The sequence below is a fragment of the Humulus lupulus genome, chromosome 4, assembly GCF_963169125.1.
Source record: "Humulus lupulus chromosome 4, drHumLupu1.1, whole genome shotgun sequence".
NCBI lineage: Eukaryota > Viridiplantae > Streptophyta > Magnoliopsida > Rosales > Cannabaceae > Humulus > Humulus lupulus.
In genome coordinates, this window is record NC_084796.1 from 26,308,491 (window position 1) to 26,336,406 (window position 27,916).

Genomic DNA, 27,916 nt, shown 5'->3' on the forward strand with positions numbered 1-27,916 from the left:
CAACTTATCCACCATATAACCAACAAAACCCAAGCTTTACACCAATCAAAACTTCCTCAAATTCCCCATTCAATTATCAAAACTTCAAACTTTAAAACTAGCACAAAAACAGGGGAAAACACTATAAAATGGAACTAGAACCTTACCTTAAGCTTGATTTGAAACCTCTTCAATGGATGAACTACAGTCCTAAGCTCCAAACTTTGATTCCCTAGCTTAGTTCTTCAAATTGAGATAAAAAAACTCCAAAGGAGAATGAAGGGGAAAAGATGAACGTGAGGGAGGTGGCAAAACTCTGTTTTGGTTCTGTTTTCTACAGCCTTCAATGGCTTATATCAATCCTAGGGGTGAAATGACTATTTTGTCCCTAGGTCATTTAAAAGCTTCTAAAGACTCCCAAGGGTAAAACTGTCCTTTCCAACCTTTCTCGTTAATAATAATTAACGCTCTCCAATTCCCGTTATTCTCAAATTTCACAAACACCAATAATTCATATCCCGTTACCCTTTAATTCCCGGTAACGCTCTAATCATCAAAACACCCCGAGCCCCGAACTTAAACCTGTTATGACCAAACCAATAGTTTGTACTCAAGATCATCTCATGCCAAATGGTTCGAACAAATCCACATTATAATGTGGCCTTATCAATTAATCACACACTTGCACCCAAAATACATAATTATGCCCTCAATGGGCCAAATTACCAAAATGCCCCTGTTATGAAATGTGGACCCACATGCATGCATTTAATATTATATTATAATATAATTCACATAAACATGCATATAATCATTTAATGGCGTAATTAAACAGTTATGGCCCTCCCGGCCTACTAATCTAGCCATTAAACCGCATTAGGGATTTCGAGGCATTACAATTATTTTATTGATAATAAAATGAGATTACAAAGAATTTGGGTTTTATTTAGGGCATAAAACCCCAACAGGCAGTTCGAGGTACCCCCGACCTCATTTGTGTTCATGCAGGCCGTGGCGCTTAAGAACAGCGTCATGACGCTACCCTGTGAACCCAGAAAACTTGCAATTTCCAGAAATCACAGCTCACCCAAATCCAAAACACCCTTTTAACTAGAATTGACCACAAAAATGGTCTCAACAACATAGATACACAAAATATACCAACCTCGAACCTCTAAAATACTACCAAAACCCAAAATCAAGAACTTGACAAAACTAACTTAAAACTTAAAATCAACTTGAATTACCTTTGAGAATCAAGCTTGTCTAGCTGAAATCCAAGCTCTTGATATTCCCTAATCCTTCACAAAAGTAATCCCCAACCTAATTCACCTCCAAGCTTAGAATTCACAAGCTCTTCTTGAAAGCCAAAAGAAACTCCAAGGGAAAGAAAGAGAGAAACAAGAGAGTATGTGTTCTAGAATTCTGAGCAAATCAACTCAAAAACTTGGCATATATAAGTTAAATGGTCCAAAAGACCAAAATGCCCCAACATCACAACTTCCTCTCAAAGCCCCTCAAGGGAAAAAGGGGCATTAGACACTCTAACCCCACTAGACCACAAATTCCCAATTAATTATGCCAATCCTAGAATACCACTATTTTTTCCCAAATACGACTCATACTCCAATGTGTCCCAGTAACTCATTAATTTACCAAAATACCCCTTGGCTCACCTCAAGCTGTGTATTAATCCCTATTGTGACTTTTACTATGCTCAAAAGGATCGACTCCTGCCGAATATCTCAAATATATCCACATAATAATGTGGTCTCACTCATAAAACATATATAATTACAGATATACCCTCAGCATGTCAAAATTACAAAAATGTCAGATATACCCTCACCACAAGCATATTTAATACAATTAAACATGCATAAGGAGTCATATCATAATATAACTCATATAATTCACATAATCACATATATAATCACAATTAAGTCATATTAACACATAAAAATCCAATTATGCCCTCTTGACACACTAATCAAGGCACTAAGCCTTATTAGCAAATTTGGGACGTTACAATTTTGTTGTTGATTTGAGGGTGAAATATGGTCGAAATTCTATTGAAAAGCCAGTTTTGGTCGAGCTTCTAGGTCTAGTTTCGCAGGGGAAAAATTGGGGAAGAACACCTTGGTTCTTGGCTCATTTTGGGTTTCTAGAGTCCTAGAATGACTGTGTTAGGGTCCCAGAACCTTAGGAATTTGGTTCTAATTTGGGGTTTCGAGACTAGGGGAGTGGATGTGTTGGGAAAGGCACGACCGTACAATGCCCTAGAAACCCCAAAGTTTCTGTGACTGCGATCACGCCTGGGGCAGGCGTGGTCGCACCAGGTGCCCCGAATGTGTGTTTTTCTTAATTTTGGGATTTAGGCTTGGGGCCTTGGGAATCTATTTTGGGGGCCCATTTAGGGGCTTGGGAGAAGTTTCTACTGCCTTGTTAACTGGGAATAGTGGTTCCAAGAGTTGGGGTTTGAATTGGAACTCAGAATCTGGATTTGGTTCCTGATAAGTGTATACTTTCGTTGTGACTAGGGTTTTCGCGAGGCTCGGAACAGGGATCGCACTCGGGGTCATTTAATCTTACGCACAAGACCTAATGTAAGAAAACTGAACTTACATTGAGTTTAGGGCACTAGCCCCGGTTATTAAATGTGGTTATGACCACGCCTTGAATGCCTGTTTAAATATTAATGTCTTTGGACTGTGTTTAATTGTGTTATACTTGAAATGCATATCTGTTTATTTTTGTCTGGAAAGCTTGGATTATAAGCCGTGGTCAACAATAGCATGTAGAATACAAGCCATTATGCTTGGGCCACTCTAGGACTGTGATATGCGCTCGTTCGACATATAGGCAGCAAAAATGAGTTATATGCTTGCTTAAGTTAGATTATAGTTGCAAAGCGTGCTGTTTATGATTCTTATTATGTTGATTATCTATTTCTATTTAAATTGGTTTTGTTTTGGGCCTTGGCTCACAGGTGCTACGTGGTGCAGGTAAGGGCAAGGAAGCTGGACCAACCATGAGTTGGAGATCTCTATGGGTGGTGTATACAGATGCACCCAGCTCGACCGCCACGGTCGGGATTACTTTTGAGGAACTAGGGTTATACTATGTTTTTCTGCTTAGGCCGACCACTTTTGTATTTTTTTTGTACCTGTAATTAAATTATAATCTATTTTTGGGATCCCGTGTATAAACTCAAACTTTTTAATGAAAAGTATTACTTATTTGACCAAAGTTATTTAATACCTAAACCATTAGTTATTTCAACTACACATTTAAGTCCAAATGGCTCGCTTAATGAGTTAAGCACTATTTTGAACATACAGTGTAACAGTCCTAGATTAGTAGGATGTTGCAAGGATAACCTTGTGATTCTGTTCGTTGAAGTGTTTTTGTTAGTTGAACGTCTTCTGTTTGCGAAATCTCTTCAGTTTGTTGAACACCACTAGTTTGCGAAACTTCTTTTGTTTGTTGAACACCACAAGTTTGTGGAACCTCTTCTGTTCATTGAACTCCATCAGTTCGTGGAACCTCTTCTATTTTTTGAACACCACCAATTCACGAAACCTCTACTGTATTTTTAACTCCACCAGTTCGCAAACCTCTTCTGTTTGCTTTTCTTGACTTGTGTTAGGGTCCGTTCGCTCATCCATGCTTTTTGTTCATATCATTTCTGTTTACATTTCTTCAAGAACACGTAAATTTACCTTGAACTCAGCATAATCATCCTTGCTATCTGTTATACTTGCATCATTTGAAACAACACCTTTCTCGACCTTCAAGTGAGTAAATTCTTTTTCATTGAACACAACATATCTTGAATTAATAATTTTTGGTTTATTATTTTCAAATGAGCATAATCTATAACCCTTAGTACTCAAAGGATAACCCAAGAAAGTGCATTTGATGGATCTAGCATCAAACTTATCTTTCGTATCATGAGCATATGTTGTGCAACCAGATACTCTATGATGTTTGAGATTAGGAACTTTGTTTGTGCATTTCTCATATGGTATTTTACAATTTATAGCTCTATTAGGACATTGATTAATCAAGTAACATGGTGTAGCAAGAACATCACCCTAAAATGGTTTACCTAACCTCGAACTAATGAGCAAACATCAAACCTTGTTTAACAAGGTCCTGCTCATCCTCTCAGCAACACCATTTTGCTGAGGGGTTTTCACAACAATTCTATGTCTAATAATGCCAAAATCAGCATACAACTGGCTAAATTCCTTATTGATAAATTATAACCCATTATTTGTTCGCAATGTTTTGATTTTTAGATGCTTTTGGTTTTCAACCTCCTTTTTCCCAATAAAAAAATTTACCCAAACATTCATCTTTTGTTTTAAGCAAATAGGTCCAAACACAACGACTGGAATCGTCAGTAATTGATAGAAAATAGTGATTACATGAGTGTGTCTCCACTCTGCTCACCCCCCAAAGGTAGTGTGTACATACTCCAAAGGCCTACACGAACAATGTGTAGCTAATGAGAACTTGAGTCTGTGATGTTTTCCGAGCACACGTGCTTCACAGAAAGGCAGTGATCCAGCCTTACTGATCAAACCTCTTTTGTGCAATTCCTTCAATCCTTGTTCGCTTATATAACATGTTTGTCTATGCCACATTTCCATCTCAGATTCCTGTTTGCGTACAACATCAGCTTCTCCCAAGCGAACAGTCTCACCTTTGAGCAAATATAACCCGTGAACTTTTTCTCCTTTCATCATGACTAGGGATCCTCTTGAAACTTTCAAGTTTCCATTAGCTTATTTAAATATATATCACCCATCTTTAAGTGTGCATAGAGAAATCAAGTTCCTTCTTAACTTTGGCATATGCCGAACCTTGTTAAGATGTCTGATCGTTCCATCAAAGTGTCTTATCGCTACTGTACCAATTCCCATCACTTTGTACAATCTATCATCTGTCATCAAGACTAATCTTGAACTAACTTGTTCTTACTCAATGAAGCTTTCCCGAGCAGGATACATATGAAATGTGCAACTTGAATCAAGAACTCATTCTTGAAAAACCTTCTTATTAGCCACCATGAACAAACCACTATCTGAACCCTACTCTGAGTTTTCAACAATTGAAGTCGAATCTTGCATTCTGTTACCACCTTCCTTAAGTTTCTTCTTATACCCAAAACAAAATTTCTTCACTTGTCCGACTTTCCCACAAAAATAACATTTTATTGAATATTTTGCATATTTGTCTCTTCGCTTGGATCTTGATGGAGATTTATTGTGCATCATTTGATGATCTTTGTTGAACGTTATTCCCCTAACAAAATAAGTTTCTTCTTTATTTGACTTTCCTTATACTTTAAAGTAGAAACTACATCATCCATGGTCAACTAGTCTCTTCCATACTTGATGACAGCTTTTATTCATGATACACAGAGAGCAAGGACCTCAATAATATCACCGCTTGACTAGCTTCATCTACAATATGATTAGCATTAGATAAACTGATAATAATTTGGTTAAAAACATCTAAGTTATCATTAAGAGATAAAGAATAACTTATTTTGTAACTGTATAGCCTCTCTAATAGGCTAATCTTGTTGGGTAGAGATGAAGTCACGTATATTTGCTCGAGTTTCGTCCACACTCCTCGTGTCGTATTCTCTTATTGCACTTTTCTCCTGACAATATTGGAAAGATGCATAATTATCGTGTTGTACACCCTAATTTTCCACGGGCTATTAGCGAGCTGAGATATGGCATAATTATATCAGCCACGTGGCCGGAGCTGCTGTTGTCAGGTCCTACCTCTTTAGCTCGAGGTAACCAAAGGTTTACCAAGATTATTTAAGGGCCGAGTTAGGAATATGAAGACCGAAGGTCAAGAAGGCATCCAGGTCAAGGCACGAGCTGGAGTTGGAAGCTGTGACCCTTTATAATCAACCACACAATGTAAACGTGCATATATCAGACATCACGTGTCTGATATATCCCTGAATTCTCGGACACGCAGCATGAACGTGCATGTTCAGGCACCCACGACTGGATTGGGCCGTGCGGCCCATTATCCCCCTTACCTATTGATTAGACCATACTTTATTTGTCAGGTTTTAGGAATTAATCATGAATGTCACAGAAGTGACATGATAGGTAAGAAGGTCACGGGATGATCCCCCTTACCAACTCCCAGGTGCCTTCTCCTATAAATATGGAGACCCTGGGAGTTGCAAAGGGTTGGATTCTATTGTGTAACGAAATACCCTGTAAAGAATACCAGAAATATAGCAATAATATTGGCTGGTGGAGTAGAAGGATTTTAACCTTTGAACCACCTAAAAACGTATTTGTGTCATCAGTCCATTTTAAGATCATTCATATGTTTCGGTTCATTATTCAACACTAATCTCTTTCTCTTATTTTCTTAATTACCTGTTGGCGAAGAACCGCGTCAACAGTTTGGTGCTTTCATTGAGAGCTAGTTAGATTGGTGTTATCGCAAACATCCAACTATGGTGACCACTCGATCAAGACACGGTAACGAGGCGGAACAACATGATGGGCATGAGGCTCATCATCCTGCCATCTCCAGTGAGCAAAACCTTGAAGTTCAGCAGCGGCCGGGTAAGCAGCCAATAGGCCAGGATGACATTGGAAGTTCGGCACCCCGACCACCTAATCCAAACGCATATTTTACACGGCGGTAGATATGGAGAATGCTCAGCTGAGGAGTCAGGTGGCAAAAGCTAGTCAGTAGATTAAGGAGGTGTTGGCCCGACTACCCACTCTTACAACCGACGCTAACGTCGGAAAGAGGCAAGGCGAGACTCATAAGTCCCGCCGGGGTAATCGGTCTAGGCCTAGCCGCTCGGCCAGACCTCCGACACCCAACTCTACTCCCTCATCGCACCGCTGAGAGGCAAACTTCAAAGAACTACCCAGGGTCGAACTACAGTATAGCCGCTCGGTCCGAACTTCAACTCCCAACTCACAGCCAGCCTCGAGCACGCCCAGGAGGGCTCGGGGGAATTCTAGAAGGAGATCCGAGGAGGGCTCACAGCGACAGCCCATCCCGGCTAGCCATCCTGCGCCCCGTCCAGATCGACAGGCACGAGGCCCGCAAGTTGGCAGGGTCGAAAGGCCCCTACCTAACCTGATTTGCCCTGACGGAACCAGGATTGCATCCCCGGTCAGACATCCTCCTTCACCAATAAGATATCCGTCTCCTCCTCGGCCTATCCGAGATATTCCATCTTATGGGAGCAGCAAGAGAAACCCGCCATCCACAGGACCTTCCCATCGTAGCAGGGCGCCTAGGGGAAGCCCGGATCCTCACCCCCAGAGGCGGGCTCCGAGCTTCTCTAACTAGAGCTACTGGACCAGAAGTCGCCGAAGTGACCTTTCTGGCGGAGACCTGCGCCAACACCTAAGCTCGGCGCAAAGTCCTCAAGCCACCCCGAGGGGTGACCTACGAGATCACCTTAACTCTTATAGGGGGGACCCAGTAGGAGGTGGTAGCCATGCTCGCTCAGGGGGAGACCTGTCCGAGGTACGTAACGGCGGGAATGTCCCAAATAACCTATCTCAAGATAGGAGGGGCAATAACCCACCAAACGTATACAATGGATCTGGAGCTGTTGAACAGCCCCTGAATAAACAAGGAGATCAGGACAAAACCCTTGAGCGCCTGGCTCAGATGGAGGAGCTAATGAGGAAGCTCCTGTCGGAGAAAGAAAAAGACGAATATGATTCGGGGGACAAGCTTGAGCTCTTCGTCCCCAGCATGGCAGCAACGGCATACCCGCCCGGTTTTCGTATGCCGCACCTGTCCAAATTCAACGGAGACGGAGATTCGTCAAATCATCTAGGTATGTTCAATACTCTGATGATGGCCCACAACATTGGCCCCGAGCTGAGGTGTTTAATATTTCCCTCCACACTGACTGGGCCGGCCAGACAGTGGTTCAAACAAAGCAAGAAGCACTCTATCAGCTCCTGGAAAACTTTCTCTGCTGACTTCAAAAGAGCATTCCAAGCCTCCCAGGTTGCCTGCGTCAAGGCCGACTCCCTGGCTAACATGAGGCAGCAACTTGACGAGCCTCTGAAGGCTTACCTGAGCAGGTTCGCGAATGTTGCTGCTCGAGCCAGAGACGCAGATGACAGCTCCAGGCTCATGGCTTTGAGGACTGGAATCCTCGTCGGAGGGGGACTCTAGAATGAAATACAAAGGAAGGGATTCAGCTCAGTAAACGAATTCATAAATAGGGCCCAGGGGTGGATTAACTTGGAGGAGGCCCAAGCCTCAGCTGCAGGAACCAGCCAGGTCCCTGAGCAGCCCGCTGGAGTGGGAACGGAGTTCGTGACAGTGACCTAGAACGTTACACAGAATAACCAGTTCGGTGGAGGCAAGAGAAAGGGGAACGGCGAGGGCAACCAGCACGGCCCAAAGAAGAAAAAGTCCGTAGAAAAATTTAAGCCGGTCTACGCGACTTATACGGAGCTCACCCACTCTAGGGAGAATATCTTCCTAGCAAACTCTGCTTGCCTCCCCTGGAAGAAGCCGGAGCCGTTAAAGCACCAGAAGGGGAAGCGAGACACCTCCAAGTTTTGCCGTTTCCACAACGACGTTGGCCACAATACCGATGATTGTAGACACCTGAAAGATGAGATCGAGACTCTCATCAGAACCGACCCCTTGGCTCAGTATGCGCGGAACAGGGTTCCAACAAGCCGACCTGCTCCGGAAGTCCCGGTCAGTCAGCCCGGGTCTCGGGTAGATCAAGACATCCCTCCTCCAGTGATAGGAGGAGAGATATCCACAATCTCTGGAGGTCCTCATTTGGCTGGCACGAGCAGGGGTTCCCAAAAGAAGTACGTCAATGAACTCAAGGCTCATAATGGAGTAGAGTTCGTCCCCGAGCAGCATCTGCCAAAGTAGCAGCGATTGGAAAGGCAACCAATCATTTTTAATGAAGAACATGCTAGCCACGTTCAGTTCCCTCATAACAACCCTCTGGTCGTAGCAGTGTAGCTCGCTAATCATAGGGTTAGGAGAGTGCTGATCGATAATGGGAGCTCGGTAAACCTCCTATTCCGGTCCACGTTGGAGAAGATGGGTTTGACTATCGCTGAGCTGAAGGCGACCTCCATGATGCTGTATGGTTTCTCGGGAGAAGGATCAGCGGCTATAGGGACGATCAAGCTGGTGATCACCTTAGGAGAGGGACCTCAGATAGTCTCAAAACTCCTTGAGTTCATGGTCATCGACATCCCCGCTGCATACAATGCCATTTTGGGTCGACCTACACTTATAGCTTTTGAAGCCATCACCTCCGTTCGCCACCTCGCGTTGAAATTCCCTTCTTCCACAGGGATATGCACGGTCTGTGGTGATCACCTTGCTGCCAGGGAATGCTACATCATTTCCATGAAGGGAAAATCGAAACCCGGGCAGCTAACAATGGCCGTCCAAGGTGGAGAAGAGGAATCTCAGGAACCTTTGACTAATCCTGAGATTGAAAAACCTCAGAGCGCCGAGGGGGAAAGTATCATCCTAAGTGAGGATATTGACCCCCGAATAGGCGAGGAGAAGTCCGAGCTCCAAGCTATTGCAGAGCTCGAGGAAGTAAATATCGATCCGCAAAATCCCTCATGGATGGTTAAGCTCGGGAAAAACCTCTGTGGCAAGAGGAAGACGGAGCTGATCAAATTTCTGCAGGATAACCTGGATGTGTTCGCATGGTCACACGAGGACATGGTGGGAATCAGTCCAAATGTCATCATGCACACCCTTCATTTGGATAAGAGCGTTCCTGCCAAGTCCCAGAAACAGAGGCGCCTAGGAACAACTCGGGCTAAGGCCTTAGAAGAAGAAGTAGCTCGGCTCAAGAAATGCGGCTTTATCCATGAAGCCAAGTTTCCGGTTTAGGTCGCCAATCCTGTGCTGATCTCGAAGCCCAACGGGAAATGGCGGACCTACATCGACTTCTCCGATCTGAATAAAGCCTGCCCTAAAGATTGTTTTCCCTTGCCAAGGATCGACCAATTGGTGGACGCCACGGCGGGGCACGAGCTCATGTCCTTTATGGACGCGTACTCAGGCTATAATTAGATCACCATGAACCCGGCAGACCAGGAGCACACCAGCTTCATGATCCCAACTAATGTCTATTGTTACAAGGTCATGCCATTTGGACTGAAGAACGCCGGTGCTACATACCAGAGATTATTGAATAGAATGTTTGCCAACCAGATTGGGAAGAACATGGAAGTGTATGTTGATGACATGCTGGTTAAGTCAAAGACTGCTGATAACCATGTTTCCGACCTGGAAGAATGTCTCAAGATACTAAGAGAATATGGCATGAGGCTTAACCCTCAGAAGTGCACTTTCGGGGTCGCGTCTGGAAAATTCCTGGGTTTCATTGTCAACACTAGAGGAATCGAGGCGAACCCCGATAAGATCAGATCATTGCTCAAGCTTCCCTCACCCAGGTCACGTAAGGACGTTCAAGGCCTGACAAGGAGGGTGGCAGACCTTAATCGATTTATTTCAAAATCCACCGACAAGTGCTTGCCATTCTACAACCTGCTCCGAGGAAATAAGAAATTCGAATGGACAGAGGAGTGCAAAAGTTCTTTCCTCGGCCTAAAGGCACATCTGGACAAGCCGCTCGTCTTGTCCAAACCAAAGGTAGGAGAGCCTCTTTTCCTTTACCTAGTTGTCACAGAAGATGCAGCTAGTGTCGTATTGGTCCGTGAAGAAGACTGGGTTCAGAAACCGGTCTACTACATCAGCAAGAGACTTCTCGGGGCCGAATCCTGATACCCGTTGATGGAAAAGTTGGCGTTCTGTCTTATCACGGCCTCCCGGAAGCTCAGGCCGTATTTCCAGTCCCACTCAATACACGTCATGATCGATCAACCTTTAAGGCAGGTTTTGCAAAAACCTGAAGCATCGGGATGCCTGTTGAAATGGGCCATCGAACTCAGTCAGTTCGAGATTTTGTACACCCCCTGAACTGCTATAAAGAGTCAGGCCCTGGCCGATTTTGTGGCAGAGTGCACAAGATTCAGGGAGGATTCTGTGGAAGGGTCACCCCAGGTCACCTCGACCCAGGCGTCATGGAAGATCTTCGTGGATGGCTCATCTAATGAGAACGGCTCCGGGGCTGGAATCATTTTGATATCCCCAGAAGGGCATAGATTCCACTCGGCACTGAGATTTGGATTCAAGGCCTCCAACAACGAGGTCGAATACGAAGCTTTGCTGGCTGGGCTAAGGATAGCCCAGGAGCTAAAGGCCAGCTCCGTTCAGTGCTTCAGCGATTCCCAGCTCGTGGTAAACCAGGTGCTAGGTGAGTATCAAGCACGAGGAGCCAAGATGGCTGCTTACCTGACCAAGGTAAAATTCGAACTGTCCGCGTTTGAACGAGGCTCAATCGAGCAGATACCTCGAGAGCAGAACGCTAACGCAGACGCCCTCGCCAAGCTCGCTACCTCCGGGGAGACGGAGGCTTTGGGGTTAGTATTGGTAGAGTTCCTGGAGAAACCAAGCATAGAAGAGGTCGGGGCGGAGGTCGAGATGATTGACGCCAGACCGACCTGGATGACCCCCCTCCTCGAGTATCTCACCAAAGGAAAGTTACCCGAGGGGCGTAATGACGCACGGTGGGTACTGTACCAGGCTCCAAGGTATACGATAGTGGAGGGGGTGTTGTACCGACGTGGGCATTCCCTACCCCTCTTACGATGTGTTCTGCCAGGCGAGGCAAAGTCCATCTTGCAGGAAGTGCACGAGGGCTTTTGCGGGGATCATACTGGAGGGCAAAGCTTGGCCCTAAAAGTTCTTAAGGCAAGGGTATTACTGGCCCACTCTGTCAAAGGACTCAATCTCGTATGTCAAGAAATGTGACAAGTGCCAGCGATTCGCCACAATTGCCTGAGCTCCCCCAGTCGAGCTGAAGATGATCTCGTCCCCGTGGCCATTTACGGTCTGGGGAATCGACTTGGTTGGCGCCCTCCCCATGGGAAAAGGCAGGGTCCGCTACGCAGTGGTGGCTATCGACTACTTCACAAAGTGGGCTGAGGCAGAACCTTTGGCAACAATAACTTCCAAGAAAGTCCTCGACTTTGTGGTCAAGAGCATTATCTGCCGATTCGGACTGCCCAAGAAAATCATATCTGACAATGGGACTCAGTTCGACAGTAACCTCTTCACCGAATTTTGCAAAAGGTACGGAATTGTGAAAAGCTTCTCATCCGTGGCCTATCCCCAAGAAAATGGCCAGGTCGAGGCTGTCAATAAGACGCTAAAGGCGAGCCTTAAGAAAAGACTAGACAAAGCCAAGGGGGTACAGTCGGAACAGCTCCCCCAGGTTCTGTGGGCATACCGGACCTCGCATCGGACTCCTACGGGTCATACTCCTTTCTCTCTCACTTTTGGGAGTGAAGCAGTCCTCCCTGTCGAGATTAAGGTCTCTTCGCATAGAGTCCAAGCGTATGACCAGGACCGCAACCATGAATTACTTTGTGCGTCCCTCGACCTGATTGATGAAAGACGAGAAGATTTGCAGCTTCAACTCGCGCATTACCAGCAAAAAATCACTCGTTATTTCAACTCAAAGGTCAAAAAATGCGCCTTTAACATTGGCGACCTGGTCCTCAGGAGAGTCTTCTTAGCCGGTAAGGATCCCAAAGATGGAGTATTGGGACCGAACTGGGAAGGGCCATATTAAATCACCGAGGTCATTAAGGAAGGAACTTACAAATTAGCTCGGCTTAATGGGGAAGCAGTCCCACGAACTTGGAACACCATACATTTGAAGAAATATTATCAGTAGCACCCTTGTAAGGCTTAAAGGACACTTTTTTTTAAGCAATGAGAATTAAATCTTTGTTTATTATTGTGTATATTTGTGGGTGTAATCTCAAGTAACCACGAAACACCCTTTCCTAGTTACTTGGGGGGCATATGGTGCCTGGATATAACCAGGTCGCCTTAAAGGTTTAGAAGTTGATTCAAATCGATTGATCGATGTTTTTCTTAAAAAACACGAGATATTGATAAAGGATTAACGCAAACTAAGTCCTATCCTGGATATAACCTAGTCGGCTCAAAACTTAGAAGTTGATTCAAATTGATTAATCGGTGTTTTTCTTAAAAAGCACAAGATATTAGTCAAGAATTAACACGAACTAAGTTTTCAAACTAACGTCTTGGACATAACCAGGTCCTAAAACTTAGAAGTTGATTCAAATTGATTAATCGGTGTTTTTCTTAAAAAGCACAAGATATTAGTCAAGAATTAACACGAACTAAGTTTTCAAACTAACGTCCTGGACATAACCAGGTCATAAAACTTAGAAGTTAATTCAAATTGATTGATCGTTGTTTTTTAAAAAGCACGAGATATCAATAAGAAGTTAACGCGAACTAAGTTTTTAATGCAATGTCCGGAATGCAACCAGGACTTATCTTAGAAGTTGGGTCAAGATTGGTTAACATGTTTTTCCTAAGAAAAGTATAAAAGCATCAATCATAGCACCAACAAAAAGAAAAACAAACTAAGACTATTACCTAAGTATATAGAAGCAAAAATGGATAAAGCCAATTGTCTCGAGGTGGAAAAACCTCATACAAAAGTTACAAAAAAAATATATATATATGTGTTCGAAAAAGAAAAAGAAAGGCCTTATGCTCCACCAGGCTGCTCTGTTGAGGTCGCCGTCTCGCCCTCCTGCTCGGCCGATGTGGAGGTCTTCCCGGTCTCAGAGGGCGCCTCTTGCTGAAGGCGAGCTTTAAACCCCTCCAGGAAGGACTCCCAAACATCCGCTCCTAGAAAGGAGTAGTCGCCATCCGAGTTGAAAACCCAGCAGTGGTATAGCATGTCCTCCATGGCGGAGCTGGAAGCTGCCTTCTCCGTTGCCAAGGCAGCCTTGGCCTCCGCGGCCTCAGTTTTCATAGAGTCTAGCGCGGCCCGGGCATCCTTAGCCTCCTCGAGTTTGGCCGTTACAGCTTTTAGCACGACCTTGGTAGCCTCGACCTCTTGCAGCTTGGGACGGGACGGGACGCGTCCAGCTCGGCCCGCGCGGCCGTCAAGGCATCCTTAGCCTCTTGTTCCTGCTTTTGGGTAGTCTTTAGGGCGGCCAAAACAGCCTGATGCTCGCCCCTCATGTCCTCGAGCCTAGCCTTGGACCTGGATATGCTCCGGTGAAGAGCCAAGGCACCCTACAAAGCAAAGAGGCAACTGCCTTAGAAAAAAAAAAAAAAGAAGGTGCGATGCATGATAACCAAAGAGTACAAAATGTAAAGCCAGCTTACCGTTAGAGCCATTCCCAGTGAAGACTCCATCACGCTCTCTAGGCTCCTTGTTTCGATCGCCCGCAGGTCCCTTTCGGTGGCGCTGTAGTAGTGGTCGAAAGTGTAGGTCGCCGTCTCATACACCATCCCCTGAAAGACGTCAGGAATTTTCTCCAAGGCCTGGGGGTCCACCGGAATGCGTACCTCGGGGACTGCGGTTTCCAAAATCTCGGGCTCCGCTTCCATATCCCGAACATAGGCGGGAGCTCGTGGAGGGGCGGGGGCATCTTCTCCACTGCGACAGGAGGTGGAGGTACCTTGGCCTGGGCAGTTGGGGTCTGGTCTTTCCCCTTTGAAGGGGACTTGGATGGTGTCCCAGCGGCTTTCTTCGCCACCCGGAGCTTCTTCATTTTGGGCCCAGAGGCCCCAGCAGAAGAGTTCCCTCCGGTGAACATAGCTTGCAGGTCTTTGTTCCCGGGCTGAGACATTTCCTCTGGCAAAACAAAGACAACATTAGTATACAAGTAAGCATTTATGCAAGAACAACAAAAATAAGGGGGAAAAAGCGGAACTCAAGTATATATATTGAAAGGGATCCTACCCCCCGAGCTAGAAGAGGAATCTATGGTCACGACCATCGGCCCCGGAGCTCCTGCGGGGGAATCTAAGACAATGACTTCGCGAGTTGGAACAGGTTCTGGGTCCGAATCTGGTTCGGGACTAGACTCTTCTACATACTGCCTAAGACCCGGAGCTACAGTACCCTCTCGAAGAGAGGGCCACGACTGGAGATTAGTCCCATACTCCTCAAAGAGGGCCGACCTAAAGGCTAAGGTGTTGTCTACGACTACAGTACCCCTAGGGCGGCTACTCTTGTCATCCAGCACGAGCCGATCGACACACTGGAGTAGGGTTACGTCGAGGTCTGGGTCGTTTCGATGGCGTTGGACGGGCTGGTTGGGATTAAACCTAGCTAACCGAGGATCGACGGTGGCCCTATCTGAGCCCCTGAACATGTAAGGATTACCTTGCCCAGAGGGACCTGCGGCTGCTCCGGACCGGATCCTCTCCTCGTCCGTTCTTTGGGCGACCTCCAACGCCCGCTTCCTCCTTGTCCTTACGAGGGGCACCTCGTCCTCCTCGTCCTCGTCCTCTCCTTCCCCCGCGGCCTCCTCCTCAGGGATGGGCCTCGTCTCGCGAGCTGGGGGAAGCCCCCGAGGTCTCCTCAGGGCCAAGTTCTGGCCTGGAGAGATCATTTTGCATGCCAACATCGTCTCGTCTGTCACAAGCTGGCGATAGTCCTTTTCACTGGGGGGCAGACCCGCCAGTGTCTCGTACTGACTCCCGAGGATCACAGACTTGTCTGTCCTTGCGAAAATGGCTGCAGAATTATTCTAAGTCAGAAACTGATAAAGGGGAGCTAATCAATACTTAACTTACGAGCTAAGAGTAAAAGGTACTTACGAGGACGGTTGAAGTAATGAAGTTCGTAGTTGCGAAACCCCTTGGACATAAAGAACTGGTCTTTGAAGTCATTGGGGTGGCTGGGCAACTTGATGACCGTAGCCGTGTTTGCGAAGCGGGTCAGGTAGTAGAACCCGTCGCCTCGCCCCTGCTGCTCCGGGCTGGCCTTGAGGCAGAAAAAATATAAGATGTCTGCCGGAGTGGGGACCTCCCATTCCTGTTTCATGAACAGATATCTCAACCCCGCCAACAAACGGTAGGAGTTGGGGGGGAGCTGGAAAGGAGCCAGCTTCATGTAGTTGAGGAAGTCGGTGAAGTATTGGTCCAGCGAGAGGAAGGCCCCAGCCTTGAAGTGCTCGTCACTCCAAGCCGCATATTCCTCGTCGAGCGGCGCGCATCTCCGCTCACCTTCTGCGGGAGGTCGGACGATCAGGGCGCTCCTCCCTAGCTCGATGTTGTGGGAAAGGAATATTTTATTCACTTTCCCCTGGTCGGTGATCTTTGAGACGATCCTCTCGGCCTCGAAGAAAGCATCGGGCGCCACCTCGAGCTCCTGCTCCATGGCCGGCCCGAAGACGGGGATTGGGGAGTCTGTCATCACCTCATTTCCTTTGGATTATTGAGAGGACGAGCTACCTGCGGTCTTCTTAGGAGCGTTCTTCTTGGGTCCCATCTGGTCGCCTAGCGAACAAAAGAAGAAATTTTAGAAAGGGCGACCTAAACATAAGAAAGAATCTGAAGAGAAGTGTTTCCTTTGCACGGGCTGAGGTAAGCTCAACCCGTGGAGAGTAAGACCACGCGGTTCTATGAACACGCGCCTGTGCTCCCAACAGATCCCCGATTACTCGGAATTCGTGTGTCAGGAGGGTCAGGATAAAAGTTTGCCTTGGAAGGAAAGCTTCAGTAGGCAAGAAGTGCAAAACCGCCTGTGAAGCGTGTCCCCTAAGCTACCCAGTTTTGCACCCAAAATGCTGGATATTTTAAACAAGCATACCAAAAAAAAAATCCTACCCAGAAGATTTCCCCAAAAAGCGCACCCTATGAACCATGCTCCTAAATGGTTTTCTTCTACAATCGATGCCCTAAAATAAAAACCTACACTCTCCAGACTCACAAAAACTAGCAGAATATTGCATGCAGCTACAGTAACTATTTACCTAGGCTATAGTGAAAAGAAAATTTAAAGCATGCATAGCCAGAAAACTTACGAAATTTTTTGCTGTGGGGGAGATGAAGGGGTCGTCTGGGTTGGGGCCTCGACAGGATAAACTCAAAGGAGCCCTTGCACCTGATCTTCTGGAATGCTGGGAACAGTAACCGGGAGAAAAATAGGGTTTTTTGAGGGTGAGAAGAGAGAAGAAGATGGGAAATTTAGAAAATTTTCAAATAAACGGGTGGCCCATGCGTAAGGTGGCCAACCCTTTTATATACATGAAAGGCCGTGTGAGGAGGGCCGTTGGATTGCCCTGATGTGGGATCCGAGGCTCTCCACTCGCAAGGTGAAACGACGGCTGAGTATAGGCTAGGCCATTTAATGCGGTTCTCGGAAGACGTACCGTCACCAACCACGATGCTCCACGTATTCGGTGCCTGTGTAATAGGTGGAATATGGAGAGTCCATGGAGAAGCCTAAAAGCCCCCACTGTGGCCCCAGATGATGACGTGTGCCACGAGCAGAGGCTTGGGGGGAAAATGTACGCCCTAATTTTCCACGGGCTATTAGCGAGCTGAGATATGGCATAATTATATCCGCCATGTGGCTGGAGCTGCTGTTGTCAGGTCCTACCACTTTAGCTCGAGGTAACCAAAGGTTTACCAAGATTATTTAAGGGCTAAGTCAGGAATATGAAGACCAAAGGTCAAGAAGGCATCCAGGTCGAGGCACGAGCTGGAGTTGGATGTTGTGGCCCTTTATAAAGTCAACCACACAATGTAAACGTGCATATATCAGACATCACGTGTCTGATATATCCCTGAATTCTCGGACACGCAGCATGAACGTGCGTGTTCAGGCACCCACGACTGGATTGGGCCGTGCGGCCCATTATCCCCCTTACCTATTGATTAGACCATACTTCATTTGTCAGGTTTTAGGAATTAATCATGAATGTCACAGAAGTGACATGATGGGTAAGAAGGTCACGGAATGATCCCCCTTACCAACTCCCAGGTGCCCTCTCCTATAAATATGGAGACCTTGGGAGTTGTAAAGGGTTGGATTCTATTGTGTAATGAAATACCCTGTAAAGAATACCATAAATATAGCAATAATATTGGCTGGTGGAGTAGAAGGATTTTAACCTTTGAACCACCTAAAAACGTATTTGTGTCATCAGTCCATTTTAAGATCATTCATCTGTTTTGGTTCATTATTCAGCACTAATCTCTTTCTCTTATTTTCTTAATTACCTGTTGGCGAAGAACTGCGTCAACACGTGTAATAGGCCAATTCCTCCATCTCTTCTATCTCGTCTGGCTTCTTGCCTTCAAGAGCTTTCTTATCTCCAAGAGCTTAAGAAATCTTTTGATGCACCATGATTCCTTTCAGAATTTCTCTCCATAGTCAAAAATCTCCAGTCCCGTTAAACTTTTCAAACCCAAATCTAGTTGTTGTTGACATTGTTTCTTGATTTAGCATTTGTGAATCTTTCTAACAATGGATCGGAACTTGTCTCTGATATTTTTGGCTTATAAATTGCAACAATCAAGATTCACCTAAATAATTTAAGAAGGAGCCACAAGGGAAAATACAAGACTAGAAAACCAAGATTATTAAATTGTGAAAAGCAAACAATTAGCACAATATACGAGTAGAACATTAGAAAGAAACCTCGAACAGAAACAAGAAAGAAATAATAAACAGGGAAGACAAAAACACCAAGATTTATACTGGTTCGGACAATTTGTCTTACGTCTAGTTGAGCACCACCACAAACTTTATTGATCAATATTCAAACAGCTTTGTACAACCCTCATTCTTCACAGTTGAGAACACACAATAAGTGATAGTACAAAATCCCTTGTACTCTAAACTCGACCAAGCGTTCTTATTTTCTTGAAGCTATCTCTCAATTATGACTAAACCCGTTATCTCTCTCTTTCTTGAAGGATAAAACCAAATACAAAGCCTACTCTCTCTCTCTCTCTCTCTCTCTATCTCTATCTCTCAAGTTTACAAAAATTGATTATATATCTCTCAAAATGACTATCACAACACCTATTTATAGCTAATAGTTTTGTAACTGACTTAACCCTCTTGACCAATTTCAAAGAGGCGGTTAGGGACTTGACCAATAAAAAAAAAAAGACGACTAGCTAATTCTAGAAATTATTGGACAAATATACACAACAAGAAAAAAGGGCTTTTACTTCGGTTTTTAAGCTGGATTTACTTCGGTTTTCGCTAAAATTCGCAACCGCAGTAGATCGGAGCGAAGTAACAAGTAGTTAAAAACCGAAGTGAAAAATAGGTTTTCTACTTCGGTTATTAAGTAAAAACCGAAGTAGAAAGTGGGGATTCTACTTCGATTTTTACATAATAACCGAAGTAGAAAGTGGGGTACACTTTCTTGCTGGGCACTTTCTACTTCGATTATTATGTAAAAACTGAAGTAGAAAGCGGGGATTCTACTTCGATTCTTACATAATAACCGAAGTAGAAAGTGCCCAGCAAGTCACTTTCTACATCGGTTATTATGTAAGAACCGAAGTAGATTCATCACTTTCTACTTCGGTTTTTACATAATAACTGAAGTAGAAAGCTCCCCATTTTTTAATAATTATTTCTAATTATTTTTAAATGGTTCAATTCTATTTATATATATATTTTTTTTTTGCCCTAATTTTTTTAAATAGTCTAATTATATGAATTTATAGTTATATACATTTTTACAATTGTAATTTTTTTATTTTCATTTAATTTATAACAGAAATAAAAATTACAAAATTTATACACTTAGAATAAAAATTCTTATAAAATTAAATATTTATACATTCACATAATTGTTAAGTAGAATAACCTAATCATTCATATATACATTCACATAATTGTAATTAAGTAAAATAGCCTAACAATTTATATATATATATATACATTCACATAAAACTAAAGGTATGTATAAACAAAATAGTCTTACTAATAAATTTAAGTCATCAATCGGCTTAACTATTCTTGTTGGATTGGCAAGATGTCCTCCCGACCCTTAGCGACAATTTGGTTACAAGTAACTTTGTCATTTAGTTCATTCTACGAAACAAACCAATGATAGATTAAATTAGTAACTTGTAACAACACTTAAAAAAATTTCCTACTTTGCTTTAAAACACTTACAACTTTTTCTTCAATTTTTTTGTCCAAATTATCTTCGATATGAGTCTTCTTCGTTTCTCGCGCTCTTATCCAAATTTCATATCCATTTACATCTTCCACTCCTAGTTCTTTTTTCTAGGACATCCAACATAATTGAAGTTTAATTATTAAATTTTCCTAAGTCTAACAAAATTTCGGCAGCATAACAACTGCATTTTAACATCTCCAAAAATTTAAAAACCTGTAAATAACACACAAAATATCTCGACATAGCGTGCAAATTGCAAAATGAAAACAATTAATAAAATCTATAAAAAATTGGTAGAGTTTCCTTTGTTTTTGTAGCATATCCCAATTTTATAATTATATATAAATTCAACACAAACAAACACAAAATCAACACACATAATTCCATCCGTATATCACTGTCAACAACAAATTTCCCAGAACCTACTTCACTAAAGTAAAACATGCATGATTTAACTCTAATTTTATAAATAAATATTGCAATAGTAATAAATAAAATTTAAAGATTACTCACCTCCAATATTACTCTTGAAGTCACCCAAAATCAATACCAAATTGACAACTAAATCAACAACCCTACTAAAAAGCTTAAACAAAAAATCAATTACTTAATTAATTAAACTAGTTACATAATCATCAAACAACATATTAAGCTAGCTAGTTATAGAAAATAAAAAACAAATGTCACTAACAATCCAAACATTTCAAGTTCTAACATTGGCAACAACATTACCTATTGAAGCAATGTTTAGAAATTTAAATAGCAAGTCACAACAATTTTAAATTTTACTAATATATATATATAATTAATAACATTATATAAAATAACAAAATAAATAAAAAAAAATATAACACAAATACTAAAAAATAAGTATTAAATTCAGAATAATATAAAAAAAATTAACACAAATAAAGTTTTAAGGTAACAAACCTTCTTTGATGCTCAAAATAACCTCTAAGTCAATATTAGCAACTCTAAAACCTATATATAATAAACACATTATATCTATAAGAAAAAAAAATGAAAATAATATAGAAAATTAAAAAAAAATCATACAAACAAAGATTTAGTGATTCATACCTTTTTTGAAGCTCAAGAACACATTTTAATGTAAGAAAACCAGTCAAAGTCCAATAACAATACCAATTTTCGAATCCTAAAAATATCCACACCCAAAGTCTTTATTTTCTCCCTAAAAAATAAAAATGGAACTAATATTTCTATTTTTAAGTAAGAAAAATAGTTTCAAATGGTAGAAAAAACATAAAAAAAAATGGTATATTTAGTGAAACCCTCATGGGAATATGACAACAATGGAGGTTTTTTGGGTTTGGCGTTTGGGATTTTTGCTTCAGAGAGACGAATGAGGCGAGAGCTATATATTAAGGGTATTAAAACTCTTTTACTTTGGTTTTTATATAAGAACCGAAGTAGAAAGTATCAATTCTACTTCAGTTTTTATATAAGAACCGAAGTAAAAGCCTTCGGGGCCGCGTTTAAAACTGAAGTGAAAAGCCCCAACATAGTGTGCAAACCAAACATGGCCCTTGCTCATTTTTTATTTTAACTTCGTTTTTTTAAGAAACCGAAGTAATAGTCTATTTGTATGTTCTACCATTGCCAAAAGCGAAGTAAAAACCCATTGAAAGACTTTTACTTCATTTTTTTTATATTCTATGTGTAAAAAATGAAGTAAAAGTCTATATTTCTATTAGTGATAGAATTCAAATTAGTACAGTTAGTTTAATTTATAACATCAGAATATGCTAAAATGAATTTGGTAGACCTAATAGCCTAACAAAGACTTTATATTTGCTTAAAATAAGTTCATACATATAAACCTAAGTCACCCTATATCTACTTGGAACCTGCTAATCCAAAATGGTCAAAGTGAATGAATAGAAAAATTACAAATCTTGAAGTGATTGGGGCTAATGAATCCTTCTTAGCAAGCTCATTGTGCCCTCATCAAATACCACCACCAAATCATTAATAAAGTTTTCAAAATAGATTCTTTTGAAAAATATATATTAATGGAGGTGTTTACTAGGAAGGTTTGTATAGTTAGGAAATATCAAGGTATAAATTTAACTAATAATAACAAACTTTAGCTTTATGTTTTTCTCTTTTAGATTAGTGTATTTTCATTTCCGATCATAACAAGAACAAGGTATATCCATTGCGATTTGTAGGGTTGCATATTTTACTTTATATTGAATTATTATTTTAATTTTATAGGGATTATAAAAGGCCTAGGGAAGTCCAAAGTATTTACTCCATAAGAACCTCTAATTAGCTAGCTAGACGAATTTAGATGAACCTTAAGTCGTGAAATTTGAACTAATTATTAAGTTGAATAAAAATAAAATTCTACTTAAATTATGCATGATGTTAATTGATTGTATGACCAAGTTAACTTGAGGCAAATTAAGACTTAGTTAAGTAAGAAAATTGGATAGCATATTTGAAAATTGATATTTGCGGTGAAAGTACACAATTTATTATGTTTGTAGCACTTAAGTATTTAAGTTATTTTTTTAGTGACAAAAGTATTTTCTATTTATGCTTTGGTGTAGTTTAGTACAACCGTTAATTCTCACCGTTAAGTTTGATTGTGACATGTGAAAGTACCAAATTAAATAGATATGTGCAGCGAAAATACAAAATTAAAGGGATATTTGTGGCAAAAGTACCCAATTAAGAGATATTTGCGGTGAAAGTACCAAAGTTATAAGTAAATTTTACGTCATGGTGGCGAAAACTACACTGAACTGAACCAAAATATAGATAAAATATATTTTCACCGCCAATAAAATAATTTAGATATTTAAGTGCTATAAACACAATAATTTAAATACTTTCACTACAAATATTACTTGAAAATAATAAATACCATAATACCAAGACAAAAGCTTTATGTTTGTTTTGGAGTTTCTTGGCTGGAAGAGACAAAAGCTTAGTTAATGCAAGAAAATTGAAGTACTATATATCTTTAAATATGTCCTACTAAGGCCATCTAATTGGTTGAAAATTGGATTCAAGCAAGGCTAGATTTGTTTGATTTAGTTCGACTTTTACAATAACCACAAATACCCATTGTCTTATAATATATGAGTAATACCCAAAAAAAAAGAGTCGCTACTTGTCCAACACAATAGTTTAAAAATTTATTATATAAATTAGAGGGGAGAAAGTAAGATGATAATAATAATGTTATTCATAATTGAATTTATAGGATGCTAAAAATTATCATTATAATTACTTTAAAAAAGCTATCATTATAATTATATTATCACATTGATCATGCTATAAATTCTAAAAAATGTTAGAAACTATGTTTTTAATTAAAAATAATGGTGATTAATGATTAATAATATTGTTCCAACTACAATATAATTGCTGAAACATAATAATAATCCGAAAAAGTATTTTCACATTTAAATACAGAGTAATGATATTTGCGTTAAAAAATTACAATCAAATATTCATGCAGCAAATCACTTCACCAATCATATTTATTTAATTATGAAAATATATAATACTTAATTTTCATTAATAAGATCAATTCAACAACTTAGTACAATTGCTTACAAAACAATTTTTCTTTTGGACAATCTTACAAAGCAAATACAAAAGAACAACTTTTTACAAACGATACAAAATACCAAAAAGCTTAGCTTAGGAAAAATAGAGGGTGGCAATGAATAGCATAAGCATATATCCAAAGAGAGCCTGCAAAACTTGACAAAAAAAAAAGAATCTTCTTATATCTCTCTTTTTCCTTTCCTTATTTCCTTTCCTTTTCTTTCTTTTCTTCTCTGTGACTCTGTCTAATCCAGGCTTTGACGGTAATGACTATTATATATTATTCCTTTGTGAATTAGCTAACAACCCACTAAAACCCAATCTTGTTATTTTCCTTACTCTGAGTATCCCCTTTTCTTCTTCATTCTCCTTTACGTGTCTAGTTTTACTTACTTTCTTATAAAAAGTAGAGAGAGTAATGGAAGGTGAAGATTACATACCATCAATATCTGCTAAGGATTACTATGATAATCTAAGAAAATTGCCTCCGGAACCAGAGATAGCAGTGAAAGGAAAAGAAGATGATTACGATAGTATAAGCAAGAGCCTTGTTATTGTGCCAAGATCAAAAAAAAGTTTGTGTTTGGAGATAGTGGAATTAGAAGAAGAAGAAGAAGAAAAGGAAGAGAAGAGCCTTACAGATACAGACCGAGTGGGGAGAAACGACGACGTTTATGTTGCCGTCGGTAAAGATGACTCAGATGTTGTGAAATGGACTCTTAACTATGTGCTTTCTCCTGGTGCTCGTCTTTATCTCCTCCATGTGTACCCTCCTGTCACTTACATTCCTACACCTGGTCAGTACTATATATATATATATATATAGAGGCATGCCTCTTAATTATTTAAACTGGTTTTTCCATGTATTGATATATCTATTTATATATATATATATATTACTTTTGCTTAATTGGGAATTTTTATTTTTGAGTTAATGTATTTTTAAGGTTTTAATAAAAATGATTTGATGATCCTTATGATATAATTGTTGATCAATTCTTGTCTTTACATTAGTATATATTATCACATCTTTTGATGTTGTCGGTTGTTTATTCTGTGTTGAAAAGTTTACTTTTTCTTCTTCTTTCTTTTGTTTTGAGAACAAGAGTAGTTAGTGAACTAATTTAAGGAACATGCTGTGGTCACCCATGTTAGCTTTTAAGAGATTGTTATTTTATAATAGTATTAATGGAATAAGATAATTTTCATACATGGAATGGGAACTGTTTCATGGAAAAGTAATCATTAGGTTATAATAAGTGAGGATTTATTTGGCACTATTTCATTAAAAGTGAAAGGATTCAAGTGTTTAGATATATACACTATATACATAAATATATATTTATAAATATGTGTTGACTTAGCTTTAAAAAAGTATTTGATTAGGGCAAAGAATATAAATTATTGGTACAGTCTTGTGCTAAAATAATCAAGCCAAATAGTAGTCTCATGCTTGCTTTTATATTTGTCAACAGTTGGAAACTTAGCAAGAAGCCAGTTAACCAAAGAACAAGTGAGATTTTACTTAGATGAAGTGGAGAACAGAAGGAGAAACCTGTTGAAGAAGTACATTGAGTTGTGCAATGATGCTAAGGCACGATTAGTATATACATAATTAATTACTGAAAAATCAAAAACCTTGTTTATGTCTTAATTATAAAGAGAGTAATTGGGTGTGGCAGGTACATGTTGACACAGTACTAGTTGAGCACAATTCAACAGCAAAAGCAATTGTTGATCTCATTCCTATACATAACATTAACTATCTGGTCATGGGGAAAAAGATACCTAATTTGAGGTATACTCTTTGCCTGATTTTTAAGACATAATTAGGTATTGTAGTTTTGGTAATTAGTATAATAATAATTAAGTGACTTAATTATATATTAATCTCAGGATATTGAAGAAAAAAGTGTCGAAAGGAGAATATGTGAAGAAGAATGCCCCAGAGTTTTGTCAAGTGACCATTGTTAGTGATGAAACAAGAGTTGTCCATTTATCTCATCAACCGGCATCATCATCAAGTGGTCCAGAGACATCAAATCATGATGATCATATTACTCGCCACTCTGAAAGAAACTTGTTTGTGTGTGCATGTTTTTCAGGCAAGTTTTATTCCTTCTAACTTTTTATCATATTATGCTCGTGTTTGGTAAAGTTTTTAGTACAATAAAAGTATTTGGCAAAATGTTAGAAAATATATTATTGAAGAATTTAAGAAGTTACAATTAAAAACTAAAGTTGGCTCAGATTTTAGCTTTTTTTAATAAAAAAATTCTTTTCAAAAAAATTGTACAATAAATATGTTTTTATATATATATATAAAGGTTTCATACATTATCTAACTTGTCACTATTTAGTCCTTGAATTTTTCATTTTTGCAATGACAACCTTTAAACTTTTTTTGTTTTGTAATTAATAGTCTAAATTGTAACTGTTATTAAATTTAGGATTTATACCATATTATACTATTAAATTATTATTTGTAATTTTGTATTTTAAAAATTCCATAACAGACTGTATAATTGTCAAAATAGAAAAAAAAAATTTGTTAACCTCATATTATTTTTAAATTGATTTAGATATTTTATTTATTTGAATTTATTTTATTTTATTTTAAATAATTATTTTATGTTTTCATTAAGATATTAGTATTAAGATTGACTACAATCACGATAAAAGATATTTTTGTTACTTTTTGATAATTGTTGTTTTATGAAATTTTTAAAAACATTAATTGTATATAATGTTCAACTAAACTTGTAAAATGACATAAATATATCATAGTAAAGACATATGAGCGATATGTGCTGAAAATTTAGTGAAAACAATTTGGAGTCTATATCTATGGTTCTTTTGGAACTACATTTTTATGAACAAAAAACTAAAAAGTTGAAGAGTTCATTTGTCAAAATAAAAAGACCAGGTATAAAATCTAAATAGCATTGTCCCAAAGATTGCTGAGATTCTTTTCTTTAATAAGTTATATTAAATAAATCTTATAAGATCACACAATATTTTATTCTATTAACTTAATTAATGTACACTTATGATGGTACATATAGTATAATATTAATTTGTAAAACTTTTTTTGTGTTTAAAAACCAGCATGCTTAAGGTAAAATGGTGGATTTAAGCCTACAAAAATGCCAAAAATGGAGGATCCTCTAAGATGGGAGCACAATTAGCAATGTGGGGAAGAGCTTGGAGCAAAAAAGAAGGAAGTCAATACCATCAAAAAGATAAGGTTGGAAAAGTCAATCACTTCACCAAGCCTACTTGAAGAATGCAAGTTCCAATTAATAATTTACATTTGTAAGGAATGAGCTGGAGGTCATGATTGAAAGAATAAAAAGAGAAGGGTAAAAGTGTAAAAAATATTGAAGAATATATCATTGTGCATGCTTTTTGCCCATCATAGGACAAGAGATATTTACAAAAGGGTACTTAACAAAAATATGAGAAAAAAGAAATTATTTTTTATATTTATGGGCATAAAACTTATGTGACAAAATATGGTAACTATAGCAAAAAAAAAGTTTAAAATAAGGAATCCCACAAAATACTATAAACAAAATTACTCTCTCTCTCCCTCACGTATCTTTCACTCACTCTCTTCATTTTCTCTCACAACAATAGTAGCCAACCATTTTCTCTCACAAAAATGGGAGTTCTCTCACAAAAATGGGAGTTCTCTCACATCGATAACCAAAAATAGACTCCGTACCTCCGGTCACCGCCAACTCCATCTCTTGTTCACCATCATCATCATCATCATCTTCTTCTTCTTCTTTGTTATTTCAGATCTGGTTTTATTTTTTTTCTTGATTTGTCTAAGTAGCCGGTTACTGTCACGATCTGATTTTGTTTTCAGATTTGAGTTATTTGTGGACCTAGCTGTAACCAGTTACCTTATTTATTATTCTTCTTCTTCCTCTGATTTTAATGTTAGTCTTTTTTTTCATTCTATTTGTTCTTCTTCTATTTCACATCTGATTTTGCTTTTTAAATGTAATTTTGTATTTCAAATATGATTTTTTTTCTTCCAGCTCAAACTATAACTGGTTACCATCACAACTTGTTCATATTTTTTGTTCAGATCTGTTTTTTTTCAAGGCCTGTTTAAGTAACCATGTTTCATGGCGACTAATTATTTTCATATTTCATTTTTTTTAGACAAGTTGTAACCAGTTACAATAACGATCAATTTCGATTTTTTTTTGTTTAGATGTGATTTTGTTTTCACATCTGATCAA

The 27,916-nt window shown here is 39.8% G+C and overlaps 1 protein-coding gene across 1 annotated transcript; it reads left to right on the top strand.

The window, feature by feature from the left end:
- The first annotated feature begins 23,763 nt into the window (after positions 1 to 23,763).
- LOC133830242 (U-box domain-containing protein 52-like) lies at positions 23,764 to 27,145 on the top strand. The gene is made up of 5 exons (XM_062260177.1): positions 23,764 to 24,457; positions 25,136 to 25,254; positions 25,343 to 25,458; positions 25,557 to 25,765; positions 26,769 to 27,145. Exons 1-5 carry the CDS (start codon positions 24,079 to 24,081, stop codon positions 26,780 to 26,782), a joined length of 837 nt encoding a protein of 278 aa, XP_062116161.1. The 5' UTR covers positions 23,764 to 24,078; the 3' UTR covers positions 26,783 to 27,145.
- Positions 27,146 to 27,916: the final 771 nt, after the last annotated feature.

Bases quoted from the DNA above. Each gene is read 5' to 3' on its own strand.
- LOC133830242 (XM_062260177.1), top strand. From the start codon at position 24,079: ATGGAAGGTGAAGATTACATACCATCAATATCTGCTAAGGATTACTAT. The intron at 25,255-25,342 runs GCACGATTAGTA...TGGGTGTGGCAG, and splicing joins AGTTGTGCAATGATGCTAAG to GTACATGTTGACACAGTACT. The intron at 25,459-25,556 runs GTATACTCTTTG...TATTAATCTCAG, and splicing joins AAAAAGATACCTAATTTGAG to GATATTGAAGAAAAAAGTGT.